At 53.2% G+C, this 27,959-nt stretch overlaps 10 protein-coding genes across 10 annotated transcripts; 7 read left to right on the top strand and 3 right to left on the bottom strand.

Annotated features, from left to right (window-relative positions):
• Positions 1–336: 336 nt before the first annotated feature.
• BU25DRAFT_392062 (mitochondrial carrier) lies at positions 337–3,240 on the bottom strand (the record flags this gene model as incomplete). The annotated part of the gene is given in 8 exon segments (XM_033704642.1): positions 337–394; positions 444–902; positions 964–990; positions 1,040–1,155; positions 1,174–1,282; positions 1,560–1,615; positions 1,785–2,447; positions 2,502–3,240. The coding sequence occupies 8 exon segments, from the start codon at positions 2,859–2,861 to the stop codon at positions 337–339; spliced, it is 1,848 nt and encodes a 615-aa protein (XP_033561958.1). The 5' UTR covers positions 2,862–3,240.
• An 86-nt stretch (positions 3,241–3,326) lies between these two features.
• Positions 3,327–4,277, top strand: BU25DRAFT_490938 (uncharacterized protein). Its single transcript, XM_033711524.1, has 2 exons — positions 3,327–3,632; positions 3,687–4,277. Exons 1-2 carry the CDS (start codon positions 3,560–3,562, stop codon positions 3,971–3,973), a joined length of 360 nt encoding a protein of 119 aa, XP_033561957.1. The 5' UTR covers positions 3,327–3,559; the 3' UTR covers positions 3,974–4,277.
• Positions 4,278–4,476: 199 nt separating this feature from the next.
• On the top strand, positions 4,477–5,699 carry BU25DRAFT_340639 (uncharacterized protein; the record flags this gene model as incomplete). The annotated part of the gene is made up of 3 exons (XM_033702820.1): positions 4,477–4,911; positions 4,952–5,363; positions 5,416–5,699. The coding sequence occupies 3 exons, from the start codon at positions 4,477–4,479 to the stop codon at positions 5,697–5,699; spliced, it is 1,131 nt and encodes a 376-aa protein (XP_033561956.1).
• A 1,266-nt stretch (positions 5,700–6,965) lies between these two features.
• BU25DRAFT_410420 (uncharacterized protein) lies at positions 6,966–7,904 on the top strand. Its single transcript, XM_033706284.1, has one exon. It carries the CDS (start codon positions 6,977–6,979, stop codon positions 7,676–7,678), a length of 702 nt encoding a protein of 233 aa, XP_033561955.1. The 5' UTR covers positions 6,966–6,976; the 3' UTR covers positions 7,679–7,904.
• A 1,851-nt stretch (positions 7,905–9,755) lies between these two features.
• BU25DRAFT_340676 (uncharacterized protein) lies at positions 9,756–11,981 on the top strand (the record flags this gene model as incomplete). The annotated part of the gene is made up of 2 exons (XM_033702821.1): positions 9,756–9,916; positions 10,130–11,981. 2 exons carry the CDS (start codon positions 9,756–9,758, stop codon positions 11,979–11,981), a joined length of 2,013 nt encoding a protein of 670 aa, XP_033561954.1.
• Positions 11,982–12,933: 952 nt separating this feature from the next.
• Positions 12,934–13,573, top strand: BU25DRAFT_43794 (uncharacterized protein). The gene has a single exon (XM_033709037.1). The coding sequence runs from the start codon at positions 13,087–13,089 to the stop codon at positions 13,429–13,431; it is 345 nt and encodes a 114-aa protein (XP_033561953.1). The 5' UTR covers positions 12,934–13,086; the 3' UTR covers positions 13,432–13,573.
• Positions 13,513–15,260, top strand: BU25DRAFT_439744 (uncharacterized protein). The gene is made up of 6 exons (XM_033709121.1): positions 13,513–13,615; positions 13,668–13,891; positions 13,940–14,271; positions 14,334–14,432; positions 14,657–14,806; positions 14,839–15,260. Exons 1-6 carry the CDS (start codon positions 13,593–13,595, stop codon positions 15,052–15,054), a joined length of 1,044 nt encoding a protein of 347 aa, XP_033561952.1. The 5' UTR covers positions 13,513–13,592; the 3' UTR covers positions 15,055–15,260.
• Positions 15,261–15,422: 162 nt separating this feature from the next.
• BU25DRAFT_410418 (uncharacterized protein) lies at positions 15,423–18,191 on the top strand. The gene has a single exon (XM_033706283.1). It carries the CDS (start codon positions 15,456–15,458, stop codon positions 18,009–18,011), a length of 2,556 nt encoding a protein of 851 aa, XP_033561951.1. The 5' UTR covers positions 15,423–15,455; the 3' UTR covers positions 18,012–18,191.
• A 153-nt stretch (positions 18,192–18,344) lies between these two features.
• Positions 18,345–20,250, bottom strand: BU25DRAFT_431101 (hexose transporter-like protein; the record flags this gene model as incomplete). The annotated part of the gene is made up of 7 exons (XM_033708641.1): positions 18,345–18,542; positions 18,597–18,901; positions 18,955–19,057; positions 19,105–19,416; positions 19,464–19,845; positions 19,903–20,028; positions 20,081–20,250. The coding sequence occupies 7 exons, from the start codon at positions 20,248–20,250 to the stop codon at positions 18,345–18,347; spliced, it is 1,596 nt and encodes a 531-aa protein (XP_033561950.1).
• Positions 20,251–21,801: 1,551 nt separating this feature from the next.
• On the bottom strand, positions 21,802–27,597 carry BU25DRAFT_410415 (uncharacterized protein). Its single transcript, XM_033706282.1, has 3 exons — positions 27,526–27,597; positions 24,637–27,468; positions 21,802–24,544 (listed from the first exon to the last, which is right to left on the bottom strand). Exons 2-3 carry the CDS (start codon positions 27,319–27,321, stop codon positions 21,932–21,934), a joined length of 5,298 nt encoding a protein of 1,765 aa, XP_033561949.1. The 5' UTR covers positions 27,322–27,468; positions 27,526–27,597; the 3' UTR covers positions 21,802–21,931.
• Positions 27,598–27,959: the final 362 nt, after the last annotated feature.

Here is a 27,959-nt window from a genome sequence, read left to right as displayed (position 1 = left end):
ACTACCCACTTCAGCCTCACCTGCCGGGCGTAAATTGCTAAGGTGTGGAAGTAGCCAACAAACTCTCAGAGGAACCAGACTTTCTTGTTTTACCATTTACCATTTACCAATTTTGGAAGGCTCAGCCCTAGGAATCAGCGTAGAATACCAAGACAGGTCACTCAGTCGCTATACATGCCTAGATCAGCTCCTGCTTTGTAACCGCCTTTATTGTAGTTACCATGTTGCGTTCCTGTGTGAGGTAGACCGATTCGCCTATGCCTATTCTCGCTCTATCGAGTACGCGCCCAGTCGTGTGTACGTCTTCACTCAACGCCCAGCGCCTGACAGCAACGCTCATCTGTTGTGCCATATCAACGTCCGTAGGGAGTCCCAATGATCTGACTGCACATAACTGCTCCTCGTTAGCAAATCTTCCCAACCAAAGAATTGGGAATATCCACATGTAGCTCATACTACTCCTCAGACTGCTCTGCACACTCTCCGGATACCACCTAAACAAATACATCACCATCGCCCAACTCAAACTCGCAAAGGCCGGCCATCCGTTCCTGACTAAACTCCTCCTCATCTCTCCATCCCCAAACAACTCCCAGCCGCCTCCACCGCCCGGCGTCCCAGCAACATGTCTCGGCTGCACAGCGAGTTTCGCCAGCGCTAAGCACACGCGCGCAAAGACGTATATAACGATCTGCTGGGAGACCGAGTTGTGGATTGTGCGCCCGAAGACTGTGTAGCCGCCGAGAAGACCGGCGAGGAAGGAGTCGTAGTGGCGCTCTTTGCCGGTGGGTGAGGTGTGGCGGAGGAACAGCATGGTGGTTTTGTATACGAGGGCAAAGAGACCGAGGTTGCGGGCATGTTGCCGTGTCGCTTTGTAGACGAGTGTGCATTTCGAACGTAACCTGGTGCTGTCAGTCGCTGGGTTTGAGGGAGGTATAGGGTAGAGGATTGAGGGTGACGTACGTTCCTGAACGGAAGAGGAAGATCATGCTAAGGTCTTGTTAGCTTCTGCATTCAAAGTGAGGTGGTGAAGACATACACGAGTGCGTGCGGGAAGCGCACTTTGGCTCCGTAGACGATGCCATTCCGTACACCTTTTACCAGTGTGAGGATGTCATGGTACTTGGGGTCGAGGACGATCTTCTCGAGCGCAGACTATAGAACATCAGTAACCACATTTTCTATTGTATTGTGCGCTTCCAGACCTCGAGCGCATGTAATTTGTCCATGTCTCGTGGTCAGAGACAGGCTCTGTTGTGCCTCGGTACGCGCAGATGACGCGCTGCTGCCTCCTTCAATCACACCTCGTCAGAGCAACAACGTCAGGGTCGAAAGGAGCGAGAAGTGAAGAAACGGTGGAAGAGTAAAGTGTGGTACATTTGACTGAGTCGCAAGCTTGAGCGAAACAACCGGCTATCGAGCTGGGTGCGGTCGATTAGCATTTGGCCTCGGCATAGCATCACATTATCGGCGAAAGCTTCCCCACATTGGATGGATGCCCCAGATCGCGCTAAAAGTGACAAGGGTTGTCAACATGTGAGATCCTGATGCATGTTCACATGCTCGTAGTTCTACTATGCAATAACGAGGAAGATGAATCAATTCCATGTGAGTACTTGATCTAGCTGGCTCTGAGATATGTAATAACTACATCATATCGCTTCGTAATATGCTTTTGCGAACTCCATCCAACGCCGTTTGCTACCCAATGCCTCTATAGGGTATCGCGCAACAGTAAACAACTCGTTACGCCCAAAATGATACTGTATGGTACCTCAATCGACCCGTCTCTCTGGCCAATGCTTCTTCAACTCCTCGTACACTGTGAAAATAAACGCAGAACTGGGTATCGAGCGAGCCACTGTGATACCGCACCCGCGATACATGCCCTTGATGCCATGGTCTCTCCACAGCGCTTTGCCAACCGCGCCGAAAGTGGAACGGCCGCCAGTCAGCTTGCCCACATCCTCTGTCTGCATGCGCGACTTGATGGTGTCTGCGGGGTAGAACGCGAAGTTGTACGCCGCGCCAGCGATGGACCCGGAGGCCATGCGCTGCCAGATGGGCAGATCCTCGCTGGATGATCCGTTCACCTTTTTGAAGACAATCTTCATGCCTTCGTAGCCACCGAACCATGCTGCGCCGCCGCCGGTCTCGCGAATGAAGGTTCCAAGTTGGCCGTGCCAGTAGCCCAGGATGCCCTGGTGACGATAGACCGAGACGATACTACTGAGTACGGTTGGACGAGCAACGATCCCGCTCGATGTCTCTACAGGTACCTGCACCTTGCACTTGACAAGCTCGATCGGCGTGAGGAAGAGTGAGGTGATAGCTCCAGCGACCATGCCACAGCCGAGCATCGCTGAGTAGGGTAAGTCTTGATCAGGATTTTTCTTCAGCTCTGGATAAACTCCAGATGCCTTCAAGGCGTCTCCAGCAACACGGTACTATTCGATGGTCAGCTCAACGCGATTGAAGCATTCAACAAGTGGAAAACTTACACTGAAGAACAGGGTGCTTGTCTCGACAGCAGCACCCACCAGAGGGGCGCTTATGCCCCTATATATGCCGAGGAACCCATCTCGCTGCAGCGACTTCTTGAAGCAGTCCAATGGCCCGTTGTACCGCAGCGGTAACGTCGCTGGCTGTGACTGCAGGCGAACCTTGACTGTGTCGAATGGGTACTCGATGTATTTGCCAACAATACCTGCAACTGAGCCGCACACAACATCCTTCAAGGCCTCTTCTCCTTGCCCACTGGCGTTTGTGATGGCTGTGGGACGTACTTCCTCCACCATGACTGGTTTGTTGAATCCACCTCTTGCCCCCACCACCGACACCGGACTCTCGTGTAATTCCATGGGTGTGCTGGTGCTATTGATTCGTATGTATGTGTATACAGGATATATTGGTCAAAGCTATGTCATGAAGCAGTGAGCATGGTACTGTACGAAGCAGTAATCGTAGGCGGTGAGGAGGGCGAGAGGTGGCTGCTCAAGCTGTCAATCCCATGAGCGCGGGCACGGTATTATGTGATTTCGTGAGTGGAGAAGGAGTCGTGTGCACGACGTAGCACAGGGCGACTAAGGCCTCAAATCTGCAGCGGGCCGCGGGGTGGGTTCTGTAACGGGGTGGTGGTGAATGCACCCAAGGCAATCGGCACCCAATATCGTGCAAATGTGTAAAGGCGTGACGAAATTTTCAATTAGCCTTGTGAGAACCCTGCATGAGTACACAAGCTGCAAAGAGCGGAAATGGCGCACAGCGCGTGGCTGAGATATGCAGTGTGAAAGACTAGATCGTTGACGAGCAAATGGCTCATCCAAACTCCTAGCACTGCGCCCCTCAAGATCTGATAACGAGTTATCTGATCCTTTGGTTTGCACCCTGTCGAAGCTTCGGGTCCATGGGTTGCCCCACCAGAACGGAGCGAGCACGAAGGAGGCCTAGCGTAGGACTCGGGCGCTTTATCGATATCGGCTCAGATTATTTTCGCTGGGGCGCGTTCGAGACTTGGGGATCGTGAATTTCGGTCCAACACCACCACCAAAGTCACGATATGTCAGAAGCAGTAGCAACAGAGGCGCCTGCCGCGCCGGCCACGGCTGCCGTAAAGGGACTGAAGAAGAATGGTAGGTTACACTCAGTGTGGTTCCAAGAGTACAAGAGACTGACCGCACATTCAGGCAAGCAATGGCACGACAACAAGAGCGCCTTCCGGCCTCGCGCAAACCAGACATCATTCGAGAAGCGCACAGCGGAGAGGAAAGCGCTCGCCGCAGTCAAGGCAAAGGAGAAGGAGCTGAAGGACGAGAAAGCAGCAGCAAAGCAGCAGCAGGTCGACCGAATCCGTGAGAAGCGCGCAGCGAAGGAGGAGAAGGAACGATTCCAGAAGATGGAGGAGAAGATGCACAAGAAGCGCGTCGAGCGTCTCAAGAGGAGGGAGAAGCGCAATGCCATGTTGAAGTCGTAGAGAAGGCACGTGGAACATGGACGAACGAACGAGCTGTGCGCGCCTTCCTCCTGCGATCCTGAATGAAACGTCGATTCGAAGGAGAACGGCAGCCTCGATCGCTACGCTTAGCACAGAGAGGTAGCAAGTGAGGAGATTCAGATACCAGAGCCAAAGCTCTCGAGAGTGGGCGCATCAAGCATGCATAGTCTACGGCGTTAAAGGAAATCTCGCGGAAAGATTCAATGTTGGCAAATTCAGGCTGGTTCATTGTAGGACAGCATCTCGCAGTACTTATGGATACCAAGAATACGATAATCAAGACGATAACAGTGCATATATTCTGCTATGTACGCGTTTGAGTACAAATCCGTACACTGCTGGTTTGTACAACATTTGATGATCAGGTGCCACATCTACAGTACTCGCTTAGCGCAAAGCTTAGGGTGCAAGTGACGACAGCCGCGCCTCCAGTACCTAGCATCTCTCAAGCTCGCACCAGCCCTCACCACCACAATGTCCATATGGACAATCTCCACCTGCACTCAGGTTACGCGCGGCCTCTGCGCCCCAATGTCTATGATCGCGAATCCCGACCGTCTGTCCGTGTGAGCTCGGATCCGGACTCCAGCAGCAGGAGATCGCATCTGCACAAGCACAAGTCCTCGCACCGACACCACCACCATCACGACGAGCACCGCCGCCATAGCTCCACGCGACACCATGCGAAGGAGGTCGTACAGTCTGCGCTGCAGCCACCGACGAGCTTTGGCGATCTGCTGAAGCAGGCACGAGGTAGCAAGGAGAATTCGCCGAGTCACAGTCGCAGTCGCAGTCGTCGACGAAGCCCAGCGAGGGGTGAGAGCGGCGAGCAGCAGAAGACAGGCGAAGATGTGGGACTCACGATACCACCACCGCGACCACTCCGCCCAGAGGAGATTGAGCGAGAAGCCAAACGGGTCGAAGCTAGGGAAAGGCGCGCATCACTTCAATGCAAAGCTTATAGCTATAGGCTCTAACACAAAATACAGAGACCTCCGCGCCGCCCTCCAATCCCTCTCCGACCAATCCCTCAAAACCTCCCGCCGACTAGACGACACCTACTACTCAATCCTCGAAAAAGTCTCCACCCTACGCCAAACAATCGGCACACTACAGGAACTCTCCGGACTTACGAAAGAACTCCACGGCAACTTCGAGACTGACGCGCAAGACCTGCTCAACGACGTGAAAGGCCAGTTCGAGAACTCAGACAACTTCGATGTGCAGCAGAAGCAGGTCGCTGTGCTGGAGGAGAGGATAAGGGTGGGCAAGGAGAAGGCGGATGCGCTGACAGCGAGGTTGACGGAGGTAAAGGAGAAGGTTGATAGGAGGGCGAGGAGTGAGGCTCAGTGGGAGGCTGACACGAATCGTATGTCACAAGACAATCCATCTGGAGTTGCACGTGCTAACGTTGTTTGCAGGCTGGTGGCAGTGGTTTGGGTGCATAGTAATCTCCATCATCTCGCTCGTTGTGATACTGGTCGTCCTCCATCACCTCAAACCTACGCACGTCGAGATGAACCCCGAGCCCACACTTGACACTGCTGTCGAGGCTAAGATTCGGGAAGCTCCGATACCGAAGATGGCAAAGGAGGATATACTGGAGCTAGCAACATCAGTACCAACGATTCGGCTACAGACGCCATCCGCTAAGTCGTCTGCCGAAGTAGATGATGTGCTATTGCGTAAGTTCGATGAGCTATAGTTTCATTTGTACAGTACACAGTAGACTGGCGCTAGAGATACCCATAGATAATGTCACGTGTTCTTCATCGTTGCAAAGCTACTGTATGCTACATTACCAGCCGATCCACCTGCCGCTTGTCAGGTGGATAGGGAAGCGGCTACGGAGAATAGGGTAAATGGTCAGTGACGGTAAACGTTGTGTTCGCATGGAGCCTACATCGAATTCGAATCACATGAAGTGAAGTGTCCAATCGTGATGTACGATGGTGACCTTGCAGCCGAGGTGCAAGCAGCTGCTTGCCATATGCAATTTATCCTGCATAAGGCTGCGTGTCGGTTGTATGAGAAGACTGACCGGAATGTTTTTTGCCTTGTCTATCTGGTAGTTAAGGTAGCGACCGGTGACCTGGTTCGAGTTATTCGTTCCGCAATCTTGTGATCGACGTGGTGTTGTATGTTGATGTGTGGGGTAACATGGGATAAAATAGGCACCTTACATCATAGGGCTGAACGGCTCGTGGGATGGGACGGGTCGCCTCCAATAAGGCGGTGCAATGACGAAAATATTTGACATCCCGCTCCACGTGAGGCATGATAGCTGAGATGTAAGGTTAAGTAGTGACAACGGCTTGTAGCGGCTGTACATGATTTGCTTTTGGTGGATACACATGGTTCAGCGCGTGTACTAACGCCGTTGCGGTGTCGGTCGCTATAAAATTCCATGATCGTCCATACGGAACCTAAGGCAGAGATGACGATGACCTCGTTGGTGTAGACAATGGTCTGAGTCAAAACTTCGGGGCCAATGGAGCTTGATTGAAGTTCAATTAGCGAATGGGATGCGGCTCTGCAGATCTGTAGGGCAATCGTGAGCTGTTCTTCCTTTCCGTTAAGGGTCGCGGTCACAGGACTTTGTACGTATGCTGAGGTGCTCCGTACCCCTCCTTTCACGATCCATAAAGCTGTGTAGATAGTCAGTATCAAACTTTCCCACCTTCTCGACCAACTTCCCTTACCTTTTAGCAACACTCTGTACTCTTAGTGGTCCACCTTACCAGCGGCATTGATCTGCGTTGGCTCTCTAGCCACATTGAACAGCGACAGACTACCGCTCTAGCAAGGGTAGCCTGGCGGACCACCGCACTATTGGTGTTCGTGCATACTCACCATTCTCCATTGAGGTACGCCCATAACCTTGCCCAGTTCATTGGCCCAATTGTTGCCTTGCTGGGCCAAATTTCGAAGACCTTCTTATATGGAGACAACGCTGATCAGTTGTGCTTTAAGCCTATCGCAATGGATCAAAGTTACGAGAGCCTCATGTCCATGAGCGAAGTCAGACCCATGATAGTGTCTCCGCACATGTCACCACAGCTGAACGAGACCATTTGCGGTTGTCGTTGCGGCTGTGGATGTGGCTGCGCCGGACACGGCAATGGCGACGACAATGGATGGATGAGTGATAGCGAGACGGCAAACGACTCGAATCACTCTGATGACGAGGGAGACTCTTCACCTGAGGAGCAGACACACTACCACGATCTTCGTGGACGTGGTCCCGGTCGCACATCCCACGAAATCTTGTCTCCACGTCCCTCGCCGTACCAGGAAATCGTGTTGCTCCTCGGCAGGCTGGAGAACCTGCAGATTGGCGAGCCATCGGTTGGCTTGGAGGAAGTATCCATTCACTCGCCGCTACACGACGGCTACGAGGACATAACAGAAGGCCTGTTGGACCAAGATTCAAGCCTGGAGAATCAGAGTAACGCAGTCCCAGGTCGTGCGAACGTGCAGATGGTTTCCCCAGGTCCAGGCATCGGTGAGTGGTTGCACGTAATCGCAGAAAAGACTTGGCTTGAGGATGTCCAACCGGTGTATATCTTCACACCTCTTCGATTGAGCGCAGAGTATCAGCATGCGCGTGGAAAAGCAGTTGAGCATTTGTTGGTCCCGGATGAGGAATCTGTCCCGGACTTGGAGCAGGAGGAATCCGCATAGTAGGACTCTTTCATTGTACGACGTTGTATCTATTACTTCTCCATCGTTAGTTCTGTGGCATGCATATGGATTTCGGGCGTTCGAGGATAGGTCGGCAGATTGTATTGCATAGCTGGTATACTGGCGTTCTGGAATTTGGAGTCCTTCGTGTACTGATCACACGTAAGCTCAGTCCGAACCATATACATACTCCTCACTATCACATGATCTTTCTCTCATGCTGCAGTCGTGGTCTTTGCAAGATCTCATGCAAACAAGAGCACTGCAATCTCTTTCACACAGTGAGTGGGCGTGCAGCTGTTAGCAGAGGTGGATGCGCCCGGGAGCCATGCCTGTGCTGCTGCATCTCGAGCCGTGTCGCATGATCAGGCCGACGATAATTTTGTGGGGAACCGGAAGCTTGTGGTCATGAAGCATCGCGGGTGACGCGATTGGTGTTCGTGTTGTTGTTCATTCGTTGCTGGAATGTGCCATCCCACTCCCGCGGGAAGGAACTGCCGCGGGCGCGCTCTCAGCCAAACATGTGCTGTGTGGAGGGCTCGGATGATGATCCGCAACAACCCTATTTCACCCGCATCACGATATCAAGAGCCTTGCTTTTCAGTGTGGAACTGACACAACTACGCTCCCTGGTGTCGAGGCGTTTCCTAGTGTGGAACCTGGGCGTTGAGGCTTTATCCTAGGTTTCGTGGTGTGGGGCCCTGGGCTGGCTCCTGCTGCTAAACATTGCGTGTCCTTCGAGCTGATGGCCGTATCAACATCGTGGGTGGTAAAGGGGTACCGAATCACGAGCGATGTTCAGAAGAACTGCGCATCCAGACCCTGTCGAGGCGCGGAGCTGCAACCGACTGCAGATTTGCAGATCCCCCAACGAAGTTTTCTCCAACATTTCGAGTCTCCAGGAATTGTTGATCTAGAGTCATTGCCACGGATCCACAAGACCGTTCTCCGCTCCAGCGAACCAGGCGCTAGTCAATTCGATGTTTGCTGACTGTGGCTTTGTGTAAGGTTGTGAATTGAAGGTTGAGTTGTGTGCCCTTGGCCATGCAGCGCAAACTTTTGATGAATGCACGCATGCAGCTTCGGTTCTCTCACCCTTAGACGTCCCCTTTTGCTATTGGATTGAACTTAGAAAACATATATATTTGTCGCAGTTGCGGTGAGCGAGCATTGACAGCCCAATCTTAGCCCATCGACCTCACTGGGCCTGCCTGGAAAGAGGCCCGCGGATCGTTCAAGATCTGATCCCAGCGCAATCCCTTAGCCCAACAAGAAACATCACCAGCCCATATCAGTTCATATACTCGGCGCAACAGCCCCGAATCTCAAAAAAGCCACGATCTCTTGATTCCAGCTGTCAAAAGCAACATTCGGCCTCCCACGCTCCTGTCACCGTCGACCTGACATTCACTCAACCGTGGTTCGCACTGAGGCTCTCCACGCTCGCTCCACATTGGCTACGTCATTCTGTCGCTGCATGTCAAACCCATAGCTCGACATCGTTCGATCTCACATGTTTCCGGAAAGCAGCTCGTTTAAAGGCCTTCCGCAGTACGAGTTCGACAAGTCTTTGGCAGTGCGGTTATTGGTTTCCGAGGGCTGGTGAGTCGCGATCCAATTGGCACGTGAATGCGCTCTGACACCTTGATAGATCCCGTCAGCTATCCCTGAACTTCCCACACAGCCTACTTCGACCGTCGAACACGCGACCACATTACGATTAGGTCATTTGCAGTGTGGAGGAACGGGTATCTACTGCAGGTTATATGCAGGTTCGGTTTGAACACTGAGATACAGCCTGAGCCATTCCGGAAAACCACAGTGCTCGAATTCGGATCGAGTGCGCTTTACAGGAAATAATTGCATGCTCCCGTAAAATCCCGATTTTTGGGCGTCCCCGCATCGAGAGTGCGCACCCGCACGTCAAACCTGCAGCTCTGGCGTGGCACTAGTCTACCCGTGCGAACGACGGCATCGCTGCGATTGGCAACACCACTCAAGTCAGTGAACCTGGGCCTCTGTTTTACAAGAACGTATAAGGATACTACATCACCCAGGGGTCTGGACCTTGTACACCATGGCATCTGTAGCACCTCCCAGACGATTCAAGGTGGAGCCTATCGAGACTACTACCTCAAGCTCCAAGGAGCGAAAGAAAGAGTCGGATGAATGGACCTCCAAACCTCCAAGGAGGTTCGCTCCTGAGCCAGTTGAGACGACAACCAAAAGCAACCGCAAGTTTGCCCCCGAACCTACCGAGACAACGCAGAGAACCAATCGCAAGTTCGCCCCGGAACCTGTCGAAACTACAACCAAGACGAATCGTAAATTTGCACCAGAGCCAACAGAAACTACGCAAAGATCGAATCGTAGATTCGCGCCTGAACCTGTAGAAACCACAACAAAGACTAACCGCACGTTCGCCCCGGAGCCAACTGAAACCACACAAAGAACAAATCGCAAGTTCGCTCCTCAGCCAATCGAGACCACACAATCGACGAATCGTAAATTCGCACCCGAGCCTATTGAGACAACACAGAAGAAAGTCCGCCGTTTCGCACCGGAGCCTGTAGAGACAACCACATCATCAAGTAAAAACAGTCGCCGGAAGTTCGCTGAGGAGTGGGACGAGAAGACTTCCCCTCGTAGGTTTAAGCCTGAGCCACTAGAGACAACAACAAGAGGCAACAAAAAGCAACCACCCAGCCCAAGGAAGTTTACGCCACAATTGGTAGAGAGCGCGCAGAGATCACGCAGAGCAGGCGATGCCACCCCGGCGCTTCTTCCTTCTGATAAGACAGAGGCAACACCCGAGTGCAGCGCTATCAGTGTCAGGAAGGCCCGGATTTTGGGCATCTCACCGATACCACCAAACAACACACCGACTATAGATCTTACGCAAAATCCGCTGTTCTTAGAGATTCAACGCTCGGAACTGCCTCCATCGAGACGGAGATCGTGGTTTTCGTGCTCGCAACACTCGTTCCGTGTTCCAGATTTGGAGCCCATCGAATCCTCTGAATCAGGAGAGTCGAGCCCTCCGTCACCTTCTACATCACCTTCAATAGTCTCCGACCACTCTTTCATGTACAAGGAAGCTACACGAAGAAGAGAAAGCGTTGACGGCAGTTCTTCTGGGTACGTGCTTGCCCTTGCCGCTAAAGCTGCCGAGAGACAACTGCGCGAACAAGCTATGGCCGCCTTTCCTAACGACGACTTCCATGAGCCTGTCGATCATTTCATAGATCACGAGACAGACGACGGTGAGACGCAAGACAGACGAGGTTCGTCTTACAGCGAAGTCAACTGGGACTTGAAGGCCATGCGAGAATACCAGGATATGCAGGACTATGAGAAGCGAAAGCTACAGAGGCAAGCTGTTCAGTCGAAGAAAGATGCAGAGACCCCGAAACCTGCATTTAACCCCTTCGGTAACCCAGCTGGATTCCTTGATGCATCGACTGCTAAGAAGATAGCTCAAGACCGCGAAGTTGAGCCTATGCGAAAGGGCGCGCGTCCTCCCATGCTCGGGAAGAACATAAAGTTCCCGAGGTGCGCCTCTCCCGAGCCAGCACGTTTCGATCCCACTCAAGGATGCGATGCAGTACGCACAGCGATGTGCTACTTGTCCGAGCAAAGCAAGGCTGCTGAAGACGGAAAGGAGAGTTTGTGGTGTGGCAAAGGCAACGGCAAGCAAACGAGCACGACACCATCCCTTTGGTCTACTGCCAATAGCCGAGCGTCCAGTACTCATGGGTTGTGGGGTGGAATGTGTGTCAATGGTGGTGACAAGTCTCCACGGGGACCTACCGGCATCCTGACACCCAGACACGAGAAGGCAAACCCCACGTCACCAAATCCATCTCCAGTTATGAGCATGAGTTTGTTGCCACCTACATCACCAACCTCGTCGACCGACTTTGGCAACGTCGATGAGAAACTCGCAATCGAACAGACCATCGAGGAAGAGTTCGGCGACAATTTCGTCACTCAGGTCTACAACTACCTGTCGTTAGGTTATCCGTCTATGGCGCAGCCTTTTGACCCGGAACTGTCCAAGATCTCTGGCATCCCCGTCTCTGAGCTAAGGCAAGAAGACCACCTCGCGAAGTCTCGAGGCTACATTCGCCTAGGCAAGGACGGCAACCTCAAAGACGCCGAAATTACAGAAGAGACATGCACGCGCTGGCGGGCTCTCCGCACCTACATCCAGGAATGGGCTAGGCAGCACCCCAAGATGAGCGAGCAGCCCTCTATCGAAAGCCATGGTGTCGCTGTGAGGAAGGGAAGTTGGGGGCTTTAGAAGATGTCTTGCTGCACCTCTTTCCTGGTGAGATCAACATTTGCATTTATTGAGCGATTTAGCGTATCCATAGCGATCTGGCGTTTTCCAAATTTGATAATTTCTTGCATTCCTCCGGTGGTTCAATGGTGCAATGTTCTCAATTTTGCATTGCCTTGATCTCAGGCGTCCACTAGTGACATGTAATCTGCGCATACGTAGCATATCAGCACAACTTTGCAATATATCTGAAGTTTGTTGTCGACTACGGCTCGCCTCGGAGCCGCTTCTTCTAGTTAGCTCCCGTCACGACCCATGGCTCCGGGACTCGTGAAGTGGCATAAAAGGCATAACACGCGAGGCGCCTTGGCGTTTCCTGTTGTTGCCTGTCGTTGATTTTCCTTTTTATTCACTCACCGTCGAGCTGCCGAAGTCCTCGCGTTTGAAACAGACAGTCCCCCGGACATCGATTGATTGATTGATTGATTGATTTAACGTCCTATGTGAGTCTGAGACTATGGAGGACGAGTGGAGCAGTAGCTCCACTGGTAATGCAAAGTTGTACATACAGGAGGTTGGGTTCAGTCAGAGTACAAGGGATGGTGAGGGCTCAGGCCCAGTCCCCCGGACATCATACCGCTGCATTGGGGGTAAGCACCTTGCGGACGGAGCTTTGCGGTCCAATAGGCTCGTCGCCATCCCACCTGCGACGTATCTCGATGGTACCTGGACGATGTACCCTGAATACCTCATCTCTCCGTCAGCCACCACCACCGTGCCCTGCCTCGGTGCCTGTGTGCATGTAGGGGTTTTAAGGTAAAGATGTAGGTGGAATGCAAAACTTTGGACAGCTTGCTACTGTCAGGCTACTCCGACCGTATGGACATCGTACATTCAATTGGCTGCGCCGTACCATATGACGATCCTTCCTCTTCCATAAAATCTACCGTTTGGCTGAAGGCGTGCGGTTGCGGACAAACCTCCCGTCGCCCACGGTGCCAACCCGGCAGATCTCATCCCGCGTCCACAGCGTCTCATGGTTCTTTTTCACTCCACTAAGCTTCTCGGCACGACCCTAGGGCTCTTTTGTCTCTTGTCCTGGCCATGATCATTCAACCTAGGCTACATGCGATTGTCTTCGGCCTTATTCCTCGCACAATGTCATGCACGGGTGCATATTGGTAATAACCGACGAATGAAGCTATCTGCCGACCGGAGACTAACATGGCAGGTATTGGAGGCTCATTGGAGGCTCAGTGGGAGGGTTGCTCACCCAAAGATGGCCAATCTACTGGTTGATATACATGTCCAACTCACGTTTTACCAAGAGTCTTCGAGCGTTGTAGATCTGATTGAAACTTTTGAGTGCATTTTACAGCGACACCTCGGGTATCTTCACGCTTCTATCCTTATCTTGGGTCCTCAGTATCAGGGCAGGGTCATTGCTTCGTATCTTCGAAAACATTCATGATCGGCACTCGAGCTTGGTTCATACCCTCTCATCTTTTCCTTTGAAGGACTTTACCGACACCGCTCCCTCCTGCTAGATCAACAGGAATGGCTGGTCAGGGCTTCGGCGTGGCTTTTTAATAGGAACTGGCGAGTCAGTCTTGGATACTCTATGGCGTTGGAATGTTCAGGATAGGCGTTCGAACGTAAGTTTACCTAGACCACGATCTGTCCCCAGAACTAACACTGAGTGCGCAGTATTGCACGATGGAGAAGAGTCCAGAGTCTTTTCCAGTTCGCAATAGATAACTGGTTGGTGTTAACGGCTGTATCACTATTCTATACGGGATTGATCGTATGCCTAAACGTTATCGCACAAGGTGGAGGAAGCAACCTGTTTCCTCCAGAACAGTTCTCTACTTTCACACAAGAGGAGATACAGGAGCGCACCAAGGGAACCCAAATCGTGATTCCAGGCTGGCGTCTTGCATGGCTGATGGTTTTACAGTGCATGTTGAATGTTATATGAGTCCTCAAGGCTTGTATGCTGCTTTTGTTTGCCCGCATGACATCAGGAACAACACATATCAAGTGGATCAAGATTGTTGTTATATACGTCGTTATTGGCTGGGTGGCTGTGCAAGTCGCCTTCTTCACTGCCTGCATGCCGTTCAGCGGCTACTGGGCTGTACCTGTCTCAAATCCTCAGTGCACCACACTTGAACACTTCGCGATCGTTCAAGCAAAATGCAACCTTAGCAGCGATGTCTTGATCATCGCCGTCCCAGTTCCCGTGGTCATGTCGTTGTCTTTGCCGACCAAGCAAAAGATTGGCGTAGGAGTAGCTGTTCAGCATGGGCATGTTTGTCGTACGTTCGATTCCCCACATCCGCTACTTCCAACAGCCACTGACGAAGCCTACAGATTATCGCATCAATCCTCACCAAAGTCTACAACCTGTCTGACGTATACGACAACACGTGCATGCTCTGGTACACACGCAAAGCCTCAGTTGCCGTCTACGTAGCCAACCTGCCCGGCATTTTGTTGAACCAGCACTGAGTGCAAAGATAGAGATGAATTAGATGATTCTATTTAAGAGCAGAATGCTGTCTATCTATAGGCAACAAGAAACAAGAAGAAACAAAGGTGCTTGTTGTATCTAAGACAACAAGCAAGACAAGCTGTTTGAACACGAGATGGAAACTGCTGGATGAAACCAACACATTTGGCCTCTGATGCGCGAGCACATCCGCTTCCTGCGCGACCACACCAACTCCTACATTACCGGGCAGTCTCGCATGCCGCGCTATGGCTACAGTTCCAACTACGGAAATCTTTCGAGGCATCAGCGCAGCCATATATGCGCGACCGTCACAAACGTCGAGCCGGATGAGGTGGAACTCAAGGATTCTTCGAACAAGTCAAGCGTGCGTCTGTTCGCTCTTCGTCCGAAATGCTTAGGACTGACTTCAGGTCTGGAAAGGCGAGACTTGATAGCGATGAGAGGGCTACCAATGATCTAAGTTATTGGAAGGGAATGGATGTTATGGAAGTGCAGGTCGACACCAAGGTCGAAATACAAAGAGTTGGATGGAACAGAGCTCCAGGGATTCCAAACAACGACTCATATAAAGGGCGGTAGAAAGTAATGGCTACTTCCACGCTCATACATTACGATAGAATACAGAGACGGCCTTTCCTTGACATTTGCACACCTGCATTACCATGACAGTCCACAAATCTATTCGTCTCTATTTTGGAGACGCCCAACCATCATGTCATTCCCCTTTCTCAAACCTCAAATTAGACATTGCCAATGCACAGAACTACTTTCAATAATGGTTCAGAACGGGTCGCTGGCCAAGCGGACGAACATGTGGAGCCTTGGAGTGAAAGGTACTTTCCGCATCAGATGCAGCCTAGTGCTCCCGTGACAGCGCGATGCGGAAGTCGCGTCTTCCCAGGCGGCGACATCCGCGAGTCGAGCATGCCTCCTCAACGACGATGGCGCTGAACCTGCGCAGCTCTTCAAAGCACAATCAAATGATAACGCAGTTCATAAAACATCCTAAATCTACAAATTTCGACGGCGAGAACGATTGGTCTCCTAAACGACGGCGAATTGGTGGCGTAACGAAGCCGCCGCCCACACCATGCAAGAAGCGCAACTACAAAGATGAGGTCACCGACTCAAACACCGAGAATGACGATGTCGTTGTCAAGGATGAGGAAAAAGATACAAGGACAGACCTAGAGAGTGCATTGCCGCCTATTGACACTGGCGAGGAAGCTGTCGAAGCATATGAAGCGTTCAAGGCATCACAGGAAGACAAATCAGAAGGCGCCGAGGAGCGCCTAAAAGATCGGTCATGGATCAGAGGGAAGAGCTCGCTATACGTCGATGCGTTCAATCTGACGCTAGATACGGTGTTAAAAGAAGAAGGCCACCTCTTCGACGAGGCTGAGACTGAGGTGTTCAAAATATGGAGGGATCTGAACTATGAAGCACAGTATCTTTATGTGCGCCTCTTCCTGCGCAAAACGTCTGCGTGGCATCGCGTCAAGGACCTTGGCTATCATAGCGATCTCTCGGACATGGACACGGCGGTCGAAACGCTACAACGCACGTTCGATTTACCAGCATCGTCTGCTGAAGTCAATATACATCCGGGCGAGCAGGAGGCGCCTACCGACACAACGCTTGTTAAAACTTTCACATTCGCCGATCGATCAGAAGATGAGATCACAACATTAGACGAAGCATCCTCACTGCTGCGTCTGGACGAGCTCAAGGCGCTGGCAAAAGATGCGAAGGTGCAAGGAAAGAACAAACGAGAGTTGTTGACAGCACTGCGACGGACGAGCAAAAAACAAGCTGGCTTGGGACATGTTGGTCTGAAGCGATCGGATACAGAAAGCTCGAGGCAATCAAGAAGGTCGAGGCAGTCTTCTGTTTCGGGTACAGCGACACCAGACGTGGAAGAGCCTGAAGAAGGCAACCAGTCTGATCTGTCCGACAACTCCAATCGCGATGCTCACTTCACCCGCAAGATCATGAGCGAGACTGGGTCTTGTATACGACTTTCAGCGGCCACAAGAAAGCTGTTCGAGCGTGTTCATCTCGTCTTCTATCGCTCAACGGAGTGGACCGAGAAGTCGCTGACGACCATCATCCTCGCAAAGATAGCACGTCGCAACTTCCCCGGGTACATTGTCTCCCGGTCCGCAAACATCTTCGCTTCGCGCTCCTTGCTTCTGGAATATGAAGCATCAATACGAACCCAATTTCGAATAGACAATATTCTAGAGTTTAACGGGAGGCCGATGGAGAAGGACTATCAAGACATAGTCGATGTATTTGAAGAAATCTATCCTCGATGGCAGACTCTTGTAGAAGAAGAACAGCGGAAGGAGGATGGCGTCTACCACAGCGGTGAAGGATTCTACCTACGCCGTCTATCGCCGGCTTGGGTATACACTCGCATCATTCACAAGGCGATGTATGTCATTGCTCGGCGCAAAGAGCACGAATGCGAATACGACGTGACCTCTGCGCTGCTTCGGCAGCGCCTCTTCCACCACTCTCGGCGGGGAGCCTGGTACCAGCGCAAAGCGCTCTTAGAGGAACACTACATGGCCGCCCTATCTCCCACCGAGAAGCGCAGCGAAGAGCAGCAGAAGAAGCACTGGAAGCGCATCGCTTTGCAAACCTGCGAAGACGGTCTCCAAGACAACCTCGTCCACATCATTCATCACTACGATCTTCAAAAACGTGTCACGAAGCTCGAAAAATCCCTCAACATCGCCAAACGCTTACAGCACGACTTCACACACGTACGCCTTACCAAACCCCTCGAGGTTACCGTAGAAGGAACACAGATCCTGCGCCCGCCTCCACTGAACCGACGGAACAGCTCTCCTCATCCTCAGAATCCCAACCGCCGTGGCGGGAAGACAGTATGGATTGACCCGCGCGAAACGGGCGAATGCAGCGTCGAAGCTATGTGCCTCTCACACTACCGGAACCAAGGCTGGAAAGGTTTCCACAGCGAAGGCGGGATCGTGCGCACGCTCTTCGCATACCTTTTTTACGACGTACTCTTCACATACGTACCGAATGTGTTCCAGACACAGTACCAGACATGCCCGCTTGATCTGCACACAGACGCATTCTACCCGTCGCGCATCTCGGAAATCAACGCTCGCCTGAACGAGATCTCGAATGGTGATGCGGAGAGCATTATAAAGAGGGTTTACGCCGAGCACCACGAAAGACGGACCTGTGTGGTAGGTCTGGACTGGACGTACGATGTCAACGACTTGCTGGAGATAGGACGGTGTTTTGAGGGCGAGGCGCTAGCTACAGTCTGCAAGGTCATGGCGCAGGAGTACGGGCAGCGAGGCGGCGGTGTGCCGGACTTGTTCTTGTGGAAGCTCGCAGATGAGGAGGGAAAGAAAGGTGAGGTCAAGTTCGCAGAAGTAAAGAGCGAGAACGATCGCTTGAGCGATACGCAGAGGCTTTGGATACATGTCCTTAGTGGAGCGGGGGTCAAGGTCGAGCTTTGTGCTGCTGTTGCTAAGGAGGTTATCCAGAAGTGAGAGGTTCAGGAGTGAGCCCTGTTGGATATGACTGGACCATCACTTTACAAAGATGCGACAACTCGTTCAACACTGAATGATGGAGATAGGTTTGTTGTACAATTCCAGAAGAGATTGTTGGCTAGTTGTCTTGTCAGTCAAGAACATTCAGATGTGTCTTCAGCGAAAACACACAACGGGTAGTAACATCAGCACAAAAGACACGACGCAGACATGGTATCTTCCAGCTACCCGTAACGACTGTCTACAGTTTGAGATCGAAACCTCGCCTATTCATTGCAGCAACCAACTTCTGAGCGCCCCTTGTGAAAGTACGCATCAGCCTGAAGATTATCAGACACGCTTCTCAGCGACCTGAGGCACCTTCTCATCCAAGACGTCGCGCTCCTCAATCTCCCTCTCCACCTCCTTCATATCAATGTGAGCAACAGCGGAATCGCCGTCGAAGATCCTGCCAATCTCCTCAAGCGTCGGTCCCTTAGTCTCAGGGTATACGAAGTACACCCAGACAAGCTCGACGCAGATCCAGAGCTACATCAGTCAGCGTTTGTCTTGTAACAGAATGTGTGATCGGGAGGCACTCACAGTGTAGAATAGTGCAAGGTTCCAGTGGTGCGGCAGCCTCTTCCATGCAACAGGGTTTGTCTGACCGCCCACAGCAAGGATAGCCTGGACCGTGATGTTCATGATCATCAGACCCTTGCCACGTAGACGGTAAGGCAGGATCTCCAGGGCGTAGGCGACGAGCAGACCAGACCAGGCGAGCGAGTAGAAAACGCCAAAGACCCAGATAAAGGGGATTTGCGCGTAGCCGGCGCCTGCGTTCAGCTCGTTGGAGTTCTCGTATATGGCGCTCGTAATAGTCCAGCAAATGAAGTTGATGACCATGCCTGGAGACGATCAGCTCATGAACATGAATCAAAGGGGGGCCGGCCGGGCTTACCAGAAGTCGCAATCAAGAAGAGCTTTCGGCGACCAACTTTATCAATGAGGGTAGCAGCGTAGACGGAGACACCAAGTTGCAGAATTCGTTCACCGCCAGTGAGCTAATACATGTCAGCAACCAACCCGTGCAGTAGTCGTTGACACTTACACCCATCTTCTGGCTCTGGCTCGTGATACCAGCACCCTCGTAGACAAGGTTGATGTAGTTGGAGAAAAGAGCGTTGCCGCTGTACTGTGAGATGATACCAAGGGAGATCAAGATGGCCAACCTCCAGCGGTTGCCGCGAGTCTTGATAAAGTCAAGGTAGCTGGAGTTCTTGGACGCATCCACCTCCATCCTGATGGTCTCTTTCATCTCTTGGTATTCGAATTGCACAGTTGCGTCATTCTGGTTGCCGTTGGCGTGGTAGTATGCAAGCATGCTCAGAGCCTCTTCGTAGCGCTCTTTGGAGATGAGCCACTGGAACACTGTCAGGATTGGACGGTATGAAGGGTAATTGTACTTACTCTAGGTGATTCTGGAACCCACCAGATGAGGGACAACTGAATGAGCGAAGGTAGGCCCTGAAGAAGGGTGATGGACCTCCAAGACCACTCATTGTCAGCCTGGGAAGTGCCCCAAGCAACCCAGGCGACGAAGACAGCTCCCAAGTTCCACAGACAATTGTAGATAGCCGTGAACCTGCCGCGATGCTGCGGGTGACAGATCTCAGTGAGGAGAATGGGCGAGCACATCTGCGCGAAACTGTTGCCGAAACCGAGAATGAGTCGACCAGCCAAATAGATCTTCCAATTCGTAGAGAAAGTTGAGACGAGAGCACCAGCGATCATGATGACGCAGCCGATAGCGATGGGAACTTTGCGACCCCACCATTCAGCGACGAAAGGTCTGGGTGAACGTGGTCAGTGACTTGTGTCGCAACCCGATCATTGAGCTGTCTCTTACACGATGAAGAAACTCGCGATGGAACCAATGTTGTACGCATTGTTCATGATGCCCAAGCGATTGTCGTCCGGCTTGTCAAAGTAATTGGCCCATCGCTCCATTTGCTGCGACGAGTTCAACATCATACTGATCAAAGGGTCAGCGAATTGCCGTCATCTGACTTCGTCCTGAGACGTACCCATCGTAACCAGTTGTGGCTGAAGCAACGCAAAGAACGCAAGCCCAGAAGTATAGCTTGCGCATGTTAGGTTCCTTGCGCCAGTTGACTTTCTCGAATTGAGGTGCTTCTTCGCGAGCCGCAACAGCATTGCTGTTGGGCGCTTTGGCGCCAATAGCGAAGGACGGCATGATGGATTGGAGTTACTACAGTGTGTTATTGTCTGTAGAAGTAAGTGATCCTTCCAAGATGTGTCGACTTGGATCAGGGTGGGCCTGCGTTCATCATGTAGTATTTATGCTCAGCACAAACCATTCGGGAAGTAGTTCCAGGATAGTGACTGAACATGACAGGCGATTTGTCGTGGACGGCCCGCCATGTGAAGGTTGCCAGGGATGCTCGTGAGGATTGTCAGGGCTAAGGCCGAATCTCACCAATGAATTCGTACCAAGACTGTCCCTCTAAGCCACCCGTTGGCACCAGGCCCGACAAACCCGCGCCAAGAACGAATGTTTCATTGGTTGTAAACGTTGGAGTCTCCGCAAATGGCTACTGATACTAACCACGTTGACGGTTTGCGTTCCGCATATCGCGACTCCATACTGAAACCTGGAGGAACAGGGGAGCTTTACCGACAGCTTGAGCGTGTGAGCATGCAAGGCCACGAGACAAGAAGGCTGGACCCAGATCAGATCCTATTTATTGGCCCCAGAGTATTGGTGGGGTATTTACCCTTGACCGATGCAACGAAAATGGGTGGGGTCTGGTCGAGTCGGTCAGTGCTGTTGTGCATCCCGAACACATTGTTGCGCTTACCATTGGCCAGGTAATGCATCTATATCTCTTCAATTCCTAAGTTGAGAGTGGCAAGTACGCTCGGCCAGTCCAAGCGGTGCTTGCTTTGAATCTGCGCCGGTACTTGCTGCATGCTATTCAGGGCTGTGGCTTTCCGGTAGATTATAGCATCAGCCTGAAATGGGTTGTGATCCAGTGTAGTAGAAGAGCTAACGAAGCAACAAGTTTGTTTCGTTTGGAACGCGTGCAACTGTCGATGTGAGTGAAGAATGAGTGATACCCAGAGAAGCACTGGTGCCTCCCAGCACGATACACGCTCATGGCGCAGCATTGGCAACATCCAGATCGCCCGGACTTTCCCAAGCGGCTGTACTGTTTGGCAGGCGATGTGCTCGTAGCAAGGCCACCGGAACCCGTCGATTACGAGAATCATGAACCACATCGGCACGTGAGGGGGTAATGGTGTGAAGTTATCCGCGGCGCGTGTCGCTAAGGCGTCTCGCTTGGTGAGGCGAAGATTCCCGTTTAACCGGTCATCGTGGTCAGGTTTATGCTGCAGCATCGATGAGCCTATGGCGGGATCACCAGATTCCCGCTCCCATTGGCGTGGCGTCCGTGTTCTGCTTGAAATCGATCCCGGCGTGGTTAAAATGGAGTTCGAGGCTTTCATGACTGCGCTTGACGATCTGTCAGGACTCAAGATCGTACTGTGGCGGACGCATGTTGGAGAGGGGTCAGGCGAGAGCTGAGGCTGATCGTGCTGTGGAAGCAGGCGGGCCTGCCTTCCGCGCGAGAATCATCTGGAACAGTCAGCTATTGGTTTGTTCGTACTCTTCTCGTCAGTTGAGGCCACAACTGGCTAAAGGGAACAACACCTGCTGCCTTCTCCGCCGACCCGGAAGGCACCATTGTGAACAAACATTGAAGGCTGGGCAGTGAACGATGGACACAACGCTAAAACCACTATTATGTACTACTTCTCTTCCGAACCCATCATTCGTCGTGTCATCATTAATCGTAAGAATAGAAACCAACTTCAGTCCAACTCACATATCCAAATCCATTACAACGCCCAACCTATCGCCAAATCTGCCACTTCTTCTTCGGCTTCGGCGGCACGAAGCTCTCCTGGCTTATCTCCTGTTCCCCACCACTATAACTCCTCTCTTCGTCATCGAGGCTATCGTACTCATCGTCCTCGTACCGTCCATCGCCGAGATATCTTGCCCCAACACCGGCGTTGCCGTTACGGTTGGGGTACGCAGGGTAGGAGGTGCGATCATATCCGCCCCGCTCAGTGTATACAGCTCTCTCGGGTGCAGGTGCAGGTGCTGGTGCTGCACGCTCAGGTGCTGGAGGTGCGTAGTGGCCATTGGATACAGGTCGGACTTGACTGGTGGTTCGCGGTTGACGACCGCCGCTGCTGAAGTAGTCGCCTCCTGTGGTGTCGTCTCGGGCTTGCATGCCACCTCGATAGTTGTAGGGTGAGTCCGGACCAGCACCTACGATGGCGGGGTGTGGTGGGTAGGACTTGCGTTTGTGTGAGTCGCGTTTCGACTTTGAAGGCGTGTGAGCAAGGGTGTGGGCGTCGTCGTGCTCGGACTTCTCGCTGCCGTCTTGGTTGAGAATGCCACCCATGGAACGTCTGTGTATCTCGGGAGATTGGGGGTCAGGCAGTTGTGACCTGTGTGAAGAGTTGTGTGTAGGCGTCTTGCGTAGGGAGCCAGAACGCATCGGCGGTAGTGCTGCAGTCTGGGGTGCAGGCTGAGGTCGAGGAGCGCTACTGTGTCTTCGTCCTCCAACGGACTCCCATGCTGAGCCACTACGGCCATGGTCGGTGGGTCCAATGTCGACGCTTTGTCTTCGATCTGCCACCCTGTCGCGCGAACTGTCCGTGTGTGCTTGGCCTGCCAAAGCTTCATTAGCATGGAAGCCTGAACTCATTCGATTGTCAGGTGGAGGAGCTTGGTCCGCGGAAGTGGTACGCTTGTTCCGGGACCCAAAGCTAGGGATCAGAATCCTGGGCCCGACTTTGTACCTTTGGCGAGCACGCTCTTCCTCATCGTCTTCGGACAGCTCTCCCAGATCGCTGCCGCTTCCGCTCTCACTGCCACTTTGTGAGTAGCCATCATCGCCAATGGTCCTTCTCTTGTGCCTGCCTCCACCGAACATGCCCAAGAAGCTTCCCTTCCGCGGCTTCTTCTCGACCATGCCAGGCTCGGGAGCTGTATAGTTGAGTGCAGGTACCAAAAGACGGTAGGGTGTTGTGATGCCAGCCGGGTCGTGCTGCGAAACTTCCATATTCAGACAAATATCAAGACCGCCTTCGATGTTGATAAAGTCTCCCTTCTGCTTTTGTTGCAGCCCCTTCTTCGTCAGAACGCTGGGTCTACGACGGAACTCGGACGGATGCTCAAAAGCGGCATCGTTGCGGGCCTGTGTTGGCGGCAGGCTTTGTGTAGAGTCACGGCGATCTACACTGTCAACTGAAGCGCGACGGCGGAACAGCGAAGCCAGTGAATTACGGCGAGACCGAGTAGGTCTTTCACTCTCAGATCTGTCCGGCGAGAACGAAGACTGTGGCTGATTGTGGACGTTGGTCTGGAGTTCATCGGCAGTGGCGTTCTGGGGGTTGTTGTAGTACGATAGAGGCGGGCCACGTCCTCGCGCGCTTGGTCGTCGCGCTTGATCACTACTAAACCTTCTGACCATCTGGCGAGGGTTGAAAGTGTCTGAAAGCCTCCTACCAGGCTGCGGCCTTCCTTCTGGCTCAGGTGTGCCCGGTGGCGAGGATCCAGGCTTGTATTCGCGAATGCTGCACCAGTTCCGGTGGGGGAGGAGGTGGTTGTTGTTTCTCTTCTTTCCATCCACGTCATGGGTAAAGATTGGAATCATGTCTTCGTCCGTGTTAGGGTCGAGGTGATGTACCTTGTTGCGCTTGTTCAGGATATCGGCCATCATGTCTGGCGGGGGCGTGTTGACGATGGCGGACGAGATGACGTTCGGCATGTACCTGGCATCCTTGTCCTTTTGTATTTTGAGCTTTTTGTTGGAGTAGAATTGGCCGACAGCACCGAGATGCACATCACCTCCGAGAATGGTGACACGGACAGACTTTGTCTCTGCAATGTGCTGCAGCTCCTTGATAAACCAGTTCCGTTCTTCCTTGTGGTGCTTGGCCGTCCAGTGATCATCGAGATCGTCAAGGATCTCAACACCGCCGTCGAATTTGTTGACAAAGCCACCAAGCAGACCGGCCCGACCCATAGCCTTGATAGGATCCATCATCCTGCTGGTCAGGAGATTCTCGAGGAAGTTCAACCTTGGATATGCAATCGGCACGCCTAGGAGAACGATTAGATGTTTGGTCTTGCCTTTGATGATCTCGTCCTCGAGACGATCGAAGATGATGTCGTACGAGTCCTCGGTCAAGATCTCGTCACGCTGTCGTTCCGTTCGACAATCCAAACCAAGGAAGGCTAGCTGTTGGCCAAGATGCATGAAGACGCTTCGAGAACGCTCTTTGATGTACGGGCCGGGACTCTTGCCGAGCACCCACGACGGCTCTGTCTGTTCGGTCTCGGAGGGCACAGACTGATGCTGGAAGAGCATGTAGTACTTGAAGGCTACAGCACCAATACCAGTGAAGACGGGCGTCTGCATGAAGTGGTGAGGGTAAGATCCGTAACCCTGTATGCATTAGTATTTTGAAAAAAAAAAAATAAAAATAAAGAAAAAAAAGAGAAAAAAAAAAGTCGAGAAAGTTGTCAAGGTCAACATACGTCAATAATATCATGGTCGTCCCAGATGTTGACCATTGGAATCTGGGAGTTGGCCATCCCGAAGAGGCCTTGCGAGAACCACATCGAGTATCGGTCCAGATAGAACTGTTCCAATTCGTTCTGCATCTCTTCAGAGAATGGTGTGTGGTGCTTGTCCAGTGGGTTTCTGTTCTCAGTCCATTGTCTGAACAGTGTCGTTTGCTTCATAGCTGCATCGTTGTAGATCTGATCGCCTCCACCAAGCATGACGTGAAACGGTCGGCTCTGATGTGAGTTCAGCACGTCGCGCCACATTGGATCTGGGCCGCAAAACTCCTTCGAGTCTACGCTCAGTGAGAAACCGTTGCAGCTGTGGAACATGATGTTCATGGAATCGCCCTTGGCTGGCACCCAAAAGCCGATTGCAGGGCCATTGTTGATCCTGTAGGCAACACGTGCCTGCGTGCTGCCAAGTTCGACCTCGAGGTTGAAGCGCCAGAACGTTACCCCTCGCTCAGCATGAAGGCGGACGCCAGAGATCTCGCGAACCTTGCCAAGCTTTTCACCGTCCTTCTTGTGGATGCGCAATGACTTGACACCTGTGCCATTGGTACCGCGGACGAAAGAGAAGAGACCAGTGTCGTCCTCGACTCGCGACAGGTCCTCGTTCTCCGCTATTTCGTCCACTGGTTTCACGTACATGGTCTGGCCAGTTCTCGAAACCTTGAACTGTCCCTCAACGGGATCAACGTAAGCAGGGTTGAGATCGTCGCCATCCAGCTCTTGCGGTGGTGGCAGAAGGACGTCCATTGCTTGCTTAAACAAGCGTAGAGTCGGTGGTCTTTGATACGATGACTCTGAGTCAGTGGTGACGATCATGACACTGCCCCTCCAAATCTCTCGTTCCTTGCCTGCGCGACTTTGGTCTCTTCGGAGGCCAGTGTAGCGGAGCAGTGGTCCACACTTGAGGTAGAGTGGCGGGTTGAAGCTCGTCTGAGACGTGGGTTCATCGGCGTAGCCATCGTAGGTAGGCTCGACATAGGTACTTGATCGCCGACGCCGGCCAGCCTGGCTTTCTTCCCACCAGGTCTTGTTGTTCGCGGTACTGGGTGTGCTCGCAGGAGCATTCAAGTCAAGGTCTTCGGAGACGAGGGTAGCGATTGGCGCTTGTCTCCACTCTTCCAGCATGGGCGGCTTGACATAAGTCCGCTCATGACCTTGATGGCGCGAAGCGTGATGAGAGTCATGCGGTGCCTGTGGATGAATCTCCGAGTCGACGTCAGAGAAGCCAACGCTCTTGCGAGCTACTGGCGGCACTGGAGAGTCGTAGGGGTGTACTTGGAATTGGCTGTTGCTTTGAGGGAGCCCTTTCTGGTCGATCTGCTGCTGCTGCTGCTGCTGCTGCTGCTGTTGCATTTCCGTTCGCGCAGCCCTGATGCCTCTGCTGTCTCTTTGGCTTCCATGTCTAGTCGGCTGTTGGACCAGAGGGGCATTCTTTGAAAGCGTCCTGCTATCAGAGCGGATGACCTCGGCCCCTCCGAATGCGTCGTTGATACCCGCATCCTCTAAGCCAAGCCCAGAAAGGGGCGTAAGACTTCCAATGGGGTGCTCGACTGGCTTCCGACGGATCTGTTGTACGGCAGGTGCAGCTGGTGCGGCTGCGCGGTCTCGGAAGCTGCCTGCTCCTGGCGAGACACCAGCTGGCTCTTTGCCCTTGACGCTAGCATTGCGCGCAAGGGAGGCCTCTGTGTGGGGGACCTTTTGTATCGAGGTGAGGCGTGGCTGTTTCTGGGACGGTACCCGATGAGGCGCTGGAACTGCAACTGCTTGAGCCGCGGACGGGTCCCAGGGTTCCGTCAAGTCGTAGGCATAGCCATCCTCTGATGCCAAGTCGCTGATGTCGGGGGATCGGGGGTTGCTAGTGAGTGGCGCAGAAACGTGGCGCTTGTTGTTTCCTGTGCGCTGGGTTGTGTCAGGGACCATTTCGTGGGTTGGCACAGGCTGTGATACGACCCGCTTCTCTTTCTCAGCGGCCTCGCGTGCCCGGCGAGCACGCATCTCGGCCTCGACTCGTTCCTGCACTGCCAGCTCCGCCTCGAGGATCCGTGCGCGTCTCTCCTCTTTGCTGATATCATCGAGCTTGCCCTCGAGCTTCTGGAGAGGCGACCGATCGGGGACAGAGGGCTTCCGCTGGGAATTGCGACGTTCGACGGATCCAGAGAGCGGCTCGACTGGCGCGTATGGCGGCGACCGCAGCTCGTACAGTCTGCCAGCAGCTGTCTGGATGGTAGGTTGCTGTCTGCTGGCGTTGACTTGGATGGGGGGGTCGCGCGAGGAGCGTGAAGGGCCCTTGGAGGCCAGCTTTTGCGCATATGGGTCCTTGTAAGACGTCGGTGGTGCGCGAGGGACGTCTGGCGCAGCAGGCATCGGTTCAGCCAGTGCACCCGTCGTTGGTGGAACCCGTTGGCTCTGTCGTCGTCTGTGAGAGGAGCCGCGAGGGACGCCGTTCGCAGCTGGAGGGGCGACTGGCCTGGCGGTGTTGCTGGGAACGACGGTGGCCATGGTGGGATCCTGGGGCTGCGGTCGCGCGTCCACTGGCCGACGGTATGAGTTGCGCTTCTGAGGAAAGGTTTCGTAATGCTGCTGCGATGTTGGAGGGCTCGAGATCCGGGTGGCATACGTGCCGCTGGCCCTACTGTTCTCCATACTGCTGCGAGATCATGGAGCTGGTCTGGAGCTGGTCTGGAGCTGGTCTGGGGCTGAGCGAGTGGAGCACCGCAACCCCCAGCTGTGGTCAGGGTCCGGTCGTGATGCAGATGATTTGTGCGAGGTCGGAGTGCACCCGGAGTTACACTGTCACCGCAGGTCACTTAGGAGAGGCTCAATTGGCACGACTTGCATGATAGCTACCTAAGGATACGGCGCTGCAGAGGCGCTGCGGAGGCGCTGCGGAGATGCTGCGGAGGATGTGCTGTATGATGCTGGGACGGCCTAGGAACAGGGAAAAGTGACGGCGGCGGAAAGCAAGCGCAAGACGCAGCAAGGAGAGGACGGCTATGTACAGGGAAGATGGAGAAAGGGAGAATGGGAGAACGGGAGAAAGGGAGCGATGCAGGGGACTCGAGGTGTTGAACTGCGCCGCCAGCTCAGCATCCCTCGATGCCAGCCATCGATGCCAGCCATCACTGCAAGCCACTCACTCCAGCCTCCTCCCCTCCATGTCCTTGGAAGGGACAGCGGCAAGGCCCACCCGGCTGCCGTATTTGCGCCGGGCCCCCCGTTGACGCGGCTAACCGCTTGCAGCTAGCGCTGGACGGGGATCGTGGCGGTGATCTGGCGCGGCG

Source organism: Macroventuria anomochaeta, assembly GCF_010093625.1.
Source record: "Macroventuria anomochaeta strain CBS 525.71 unplaced genomic scaffold BU25scaffold_15, whole genome shotgun sequence".
Lineage (NCBI taxonomy): Eukaryota > Fungi > Ascomycota > Dothideomycetes > Pleosporales > Didymellaceae > Macroventuria > Macroventuria anomochaeta.
Note: the sequence above shows the minus strand (reverse complement) of the source record. Positions and strands in the feature narration are given on the sequence as shown.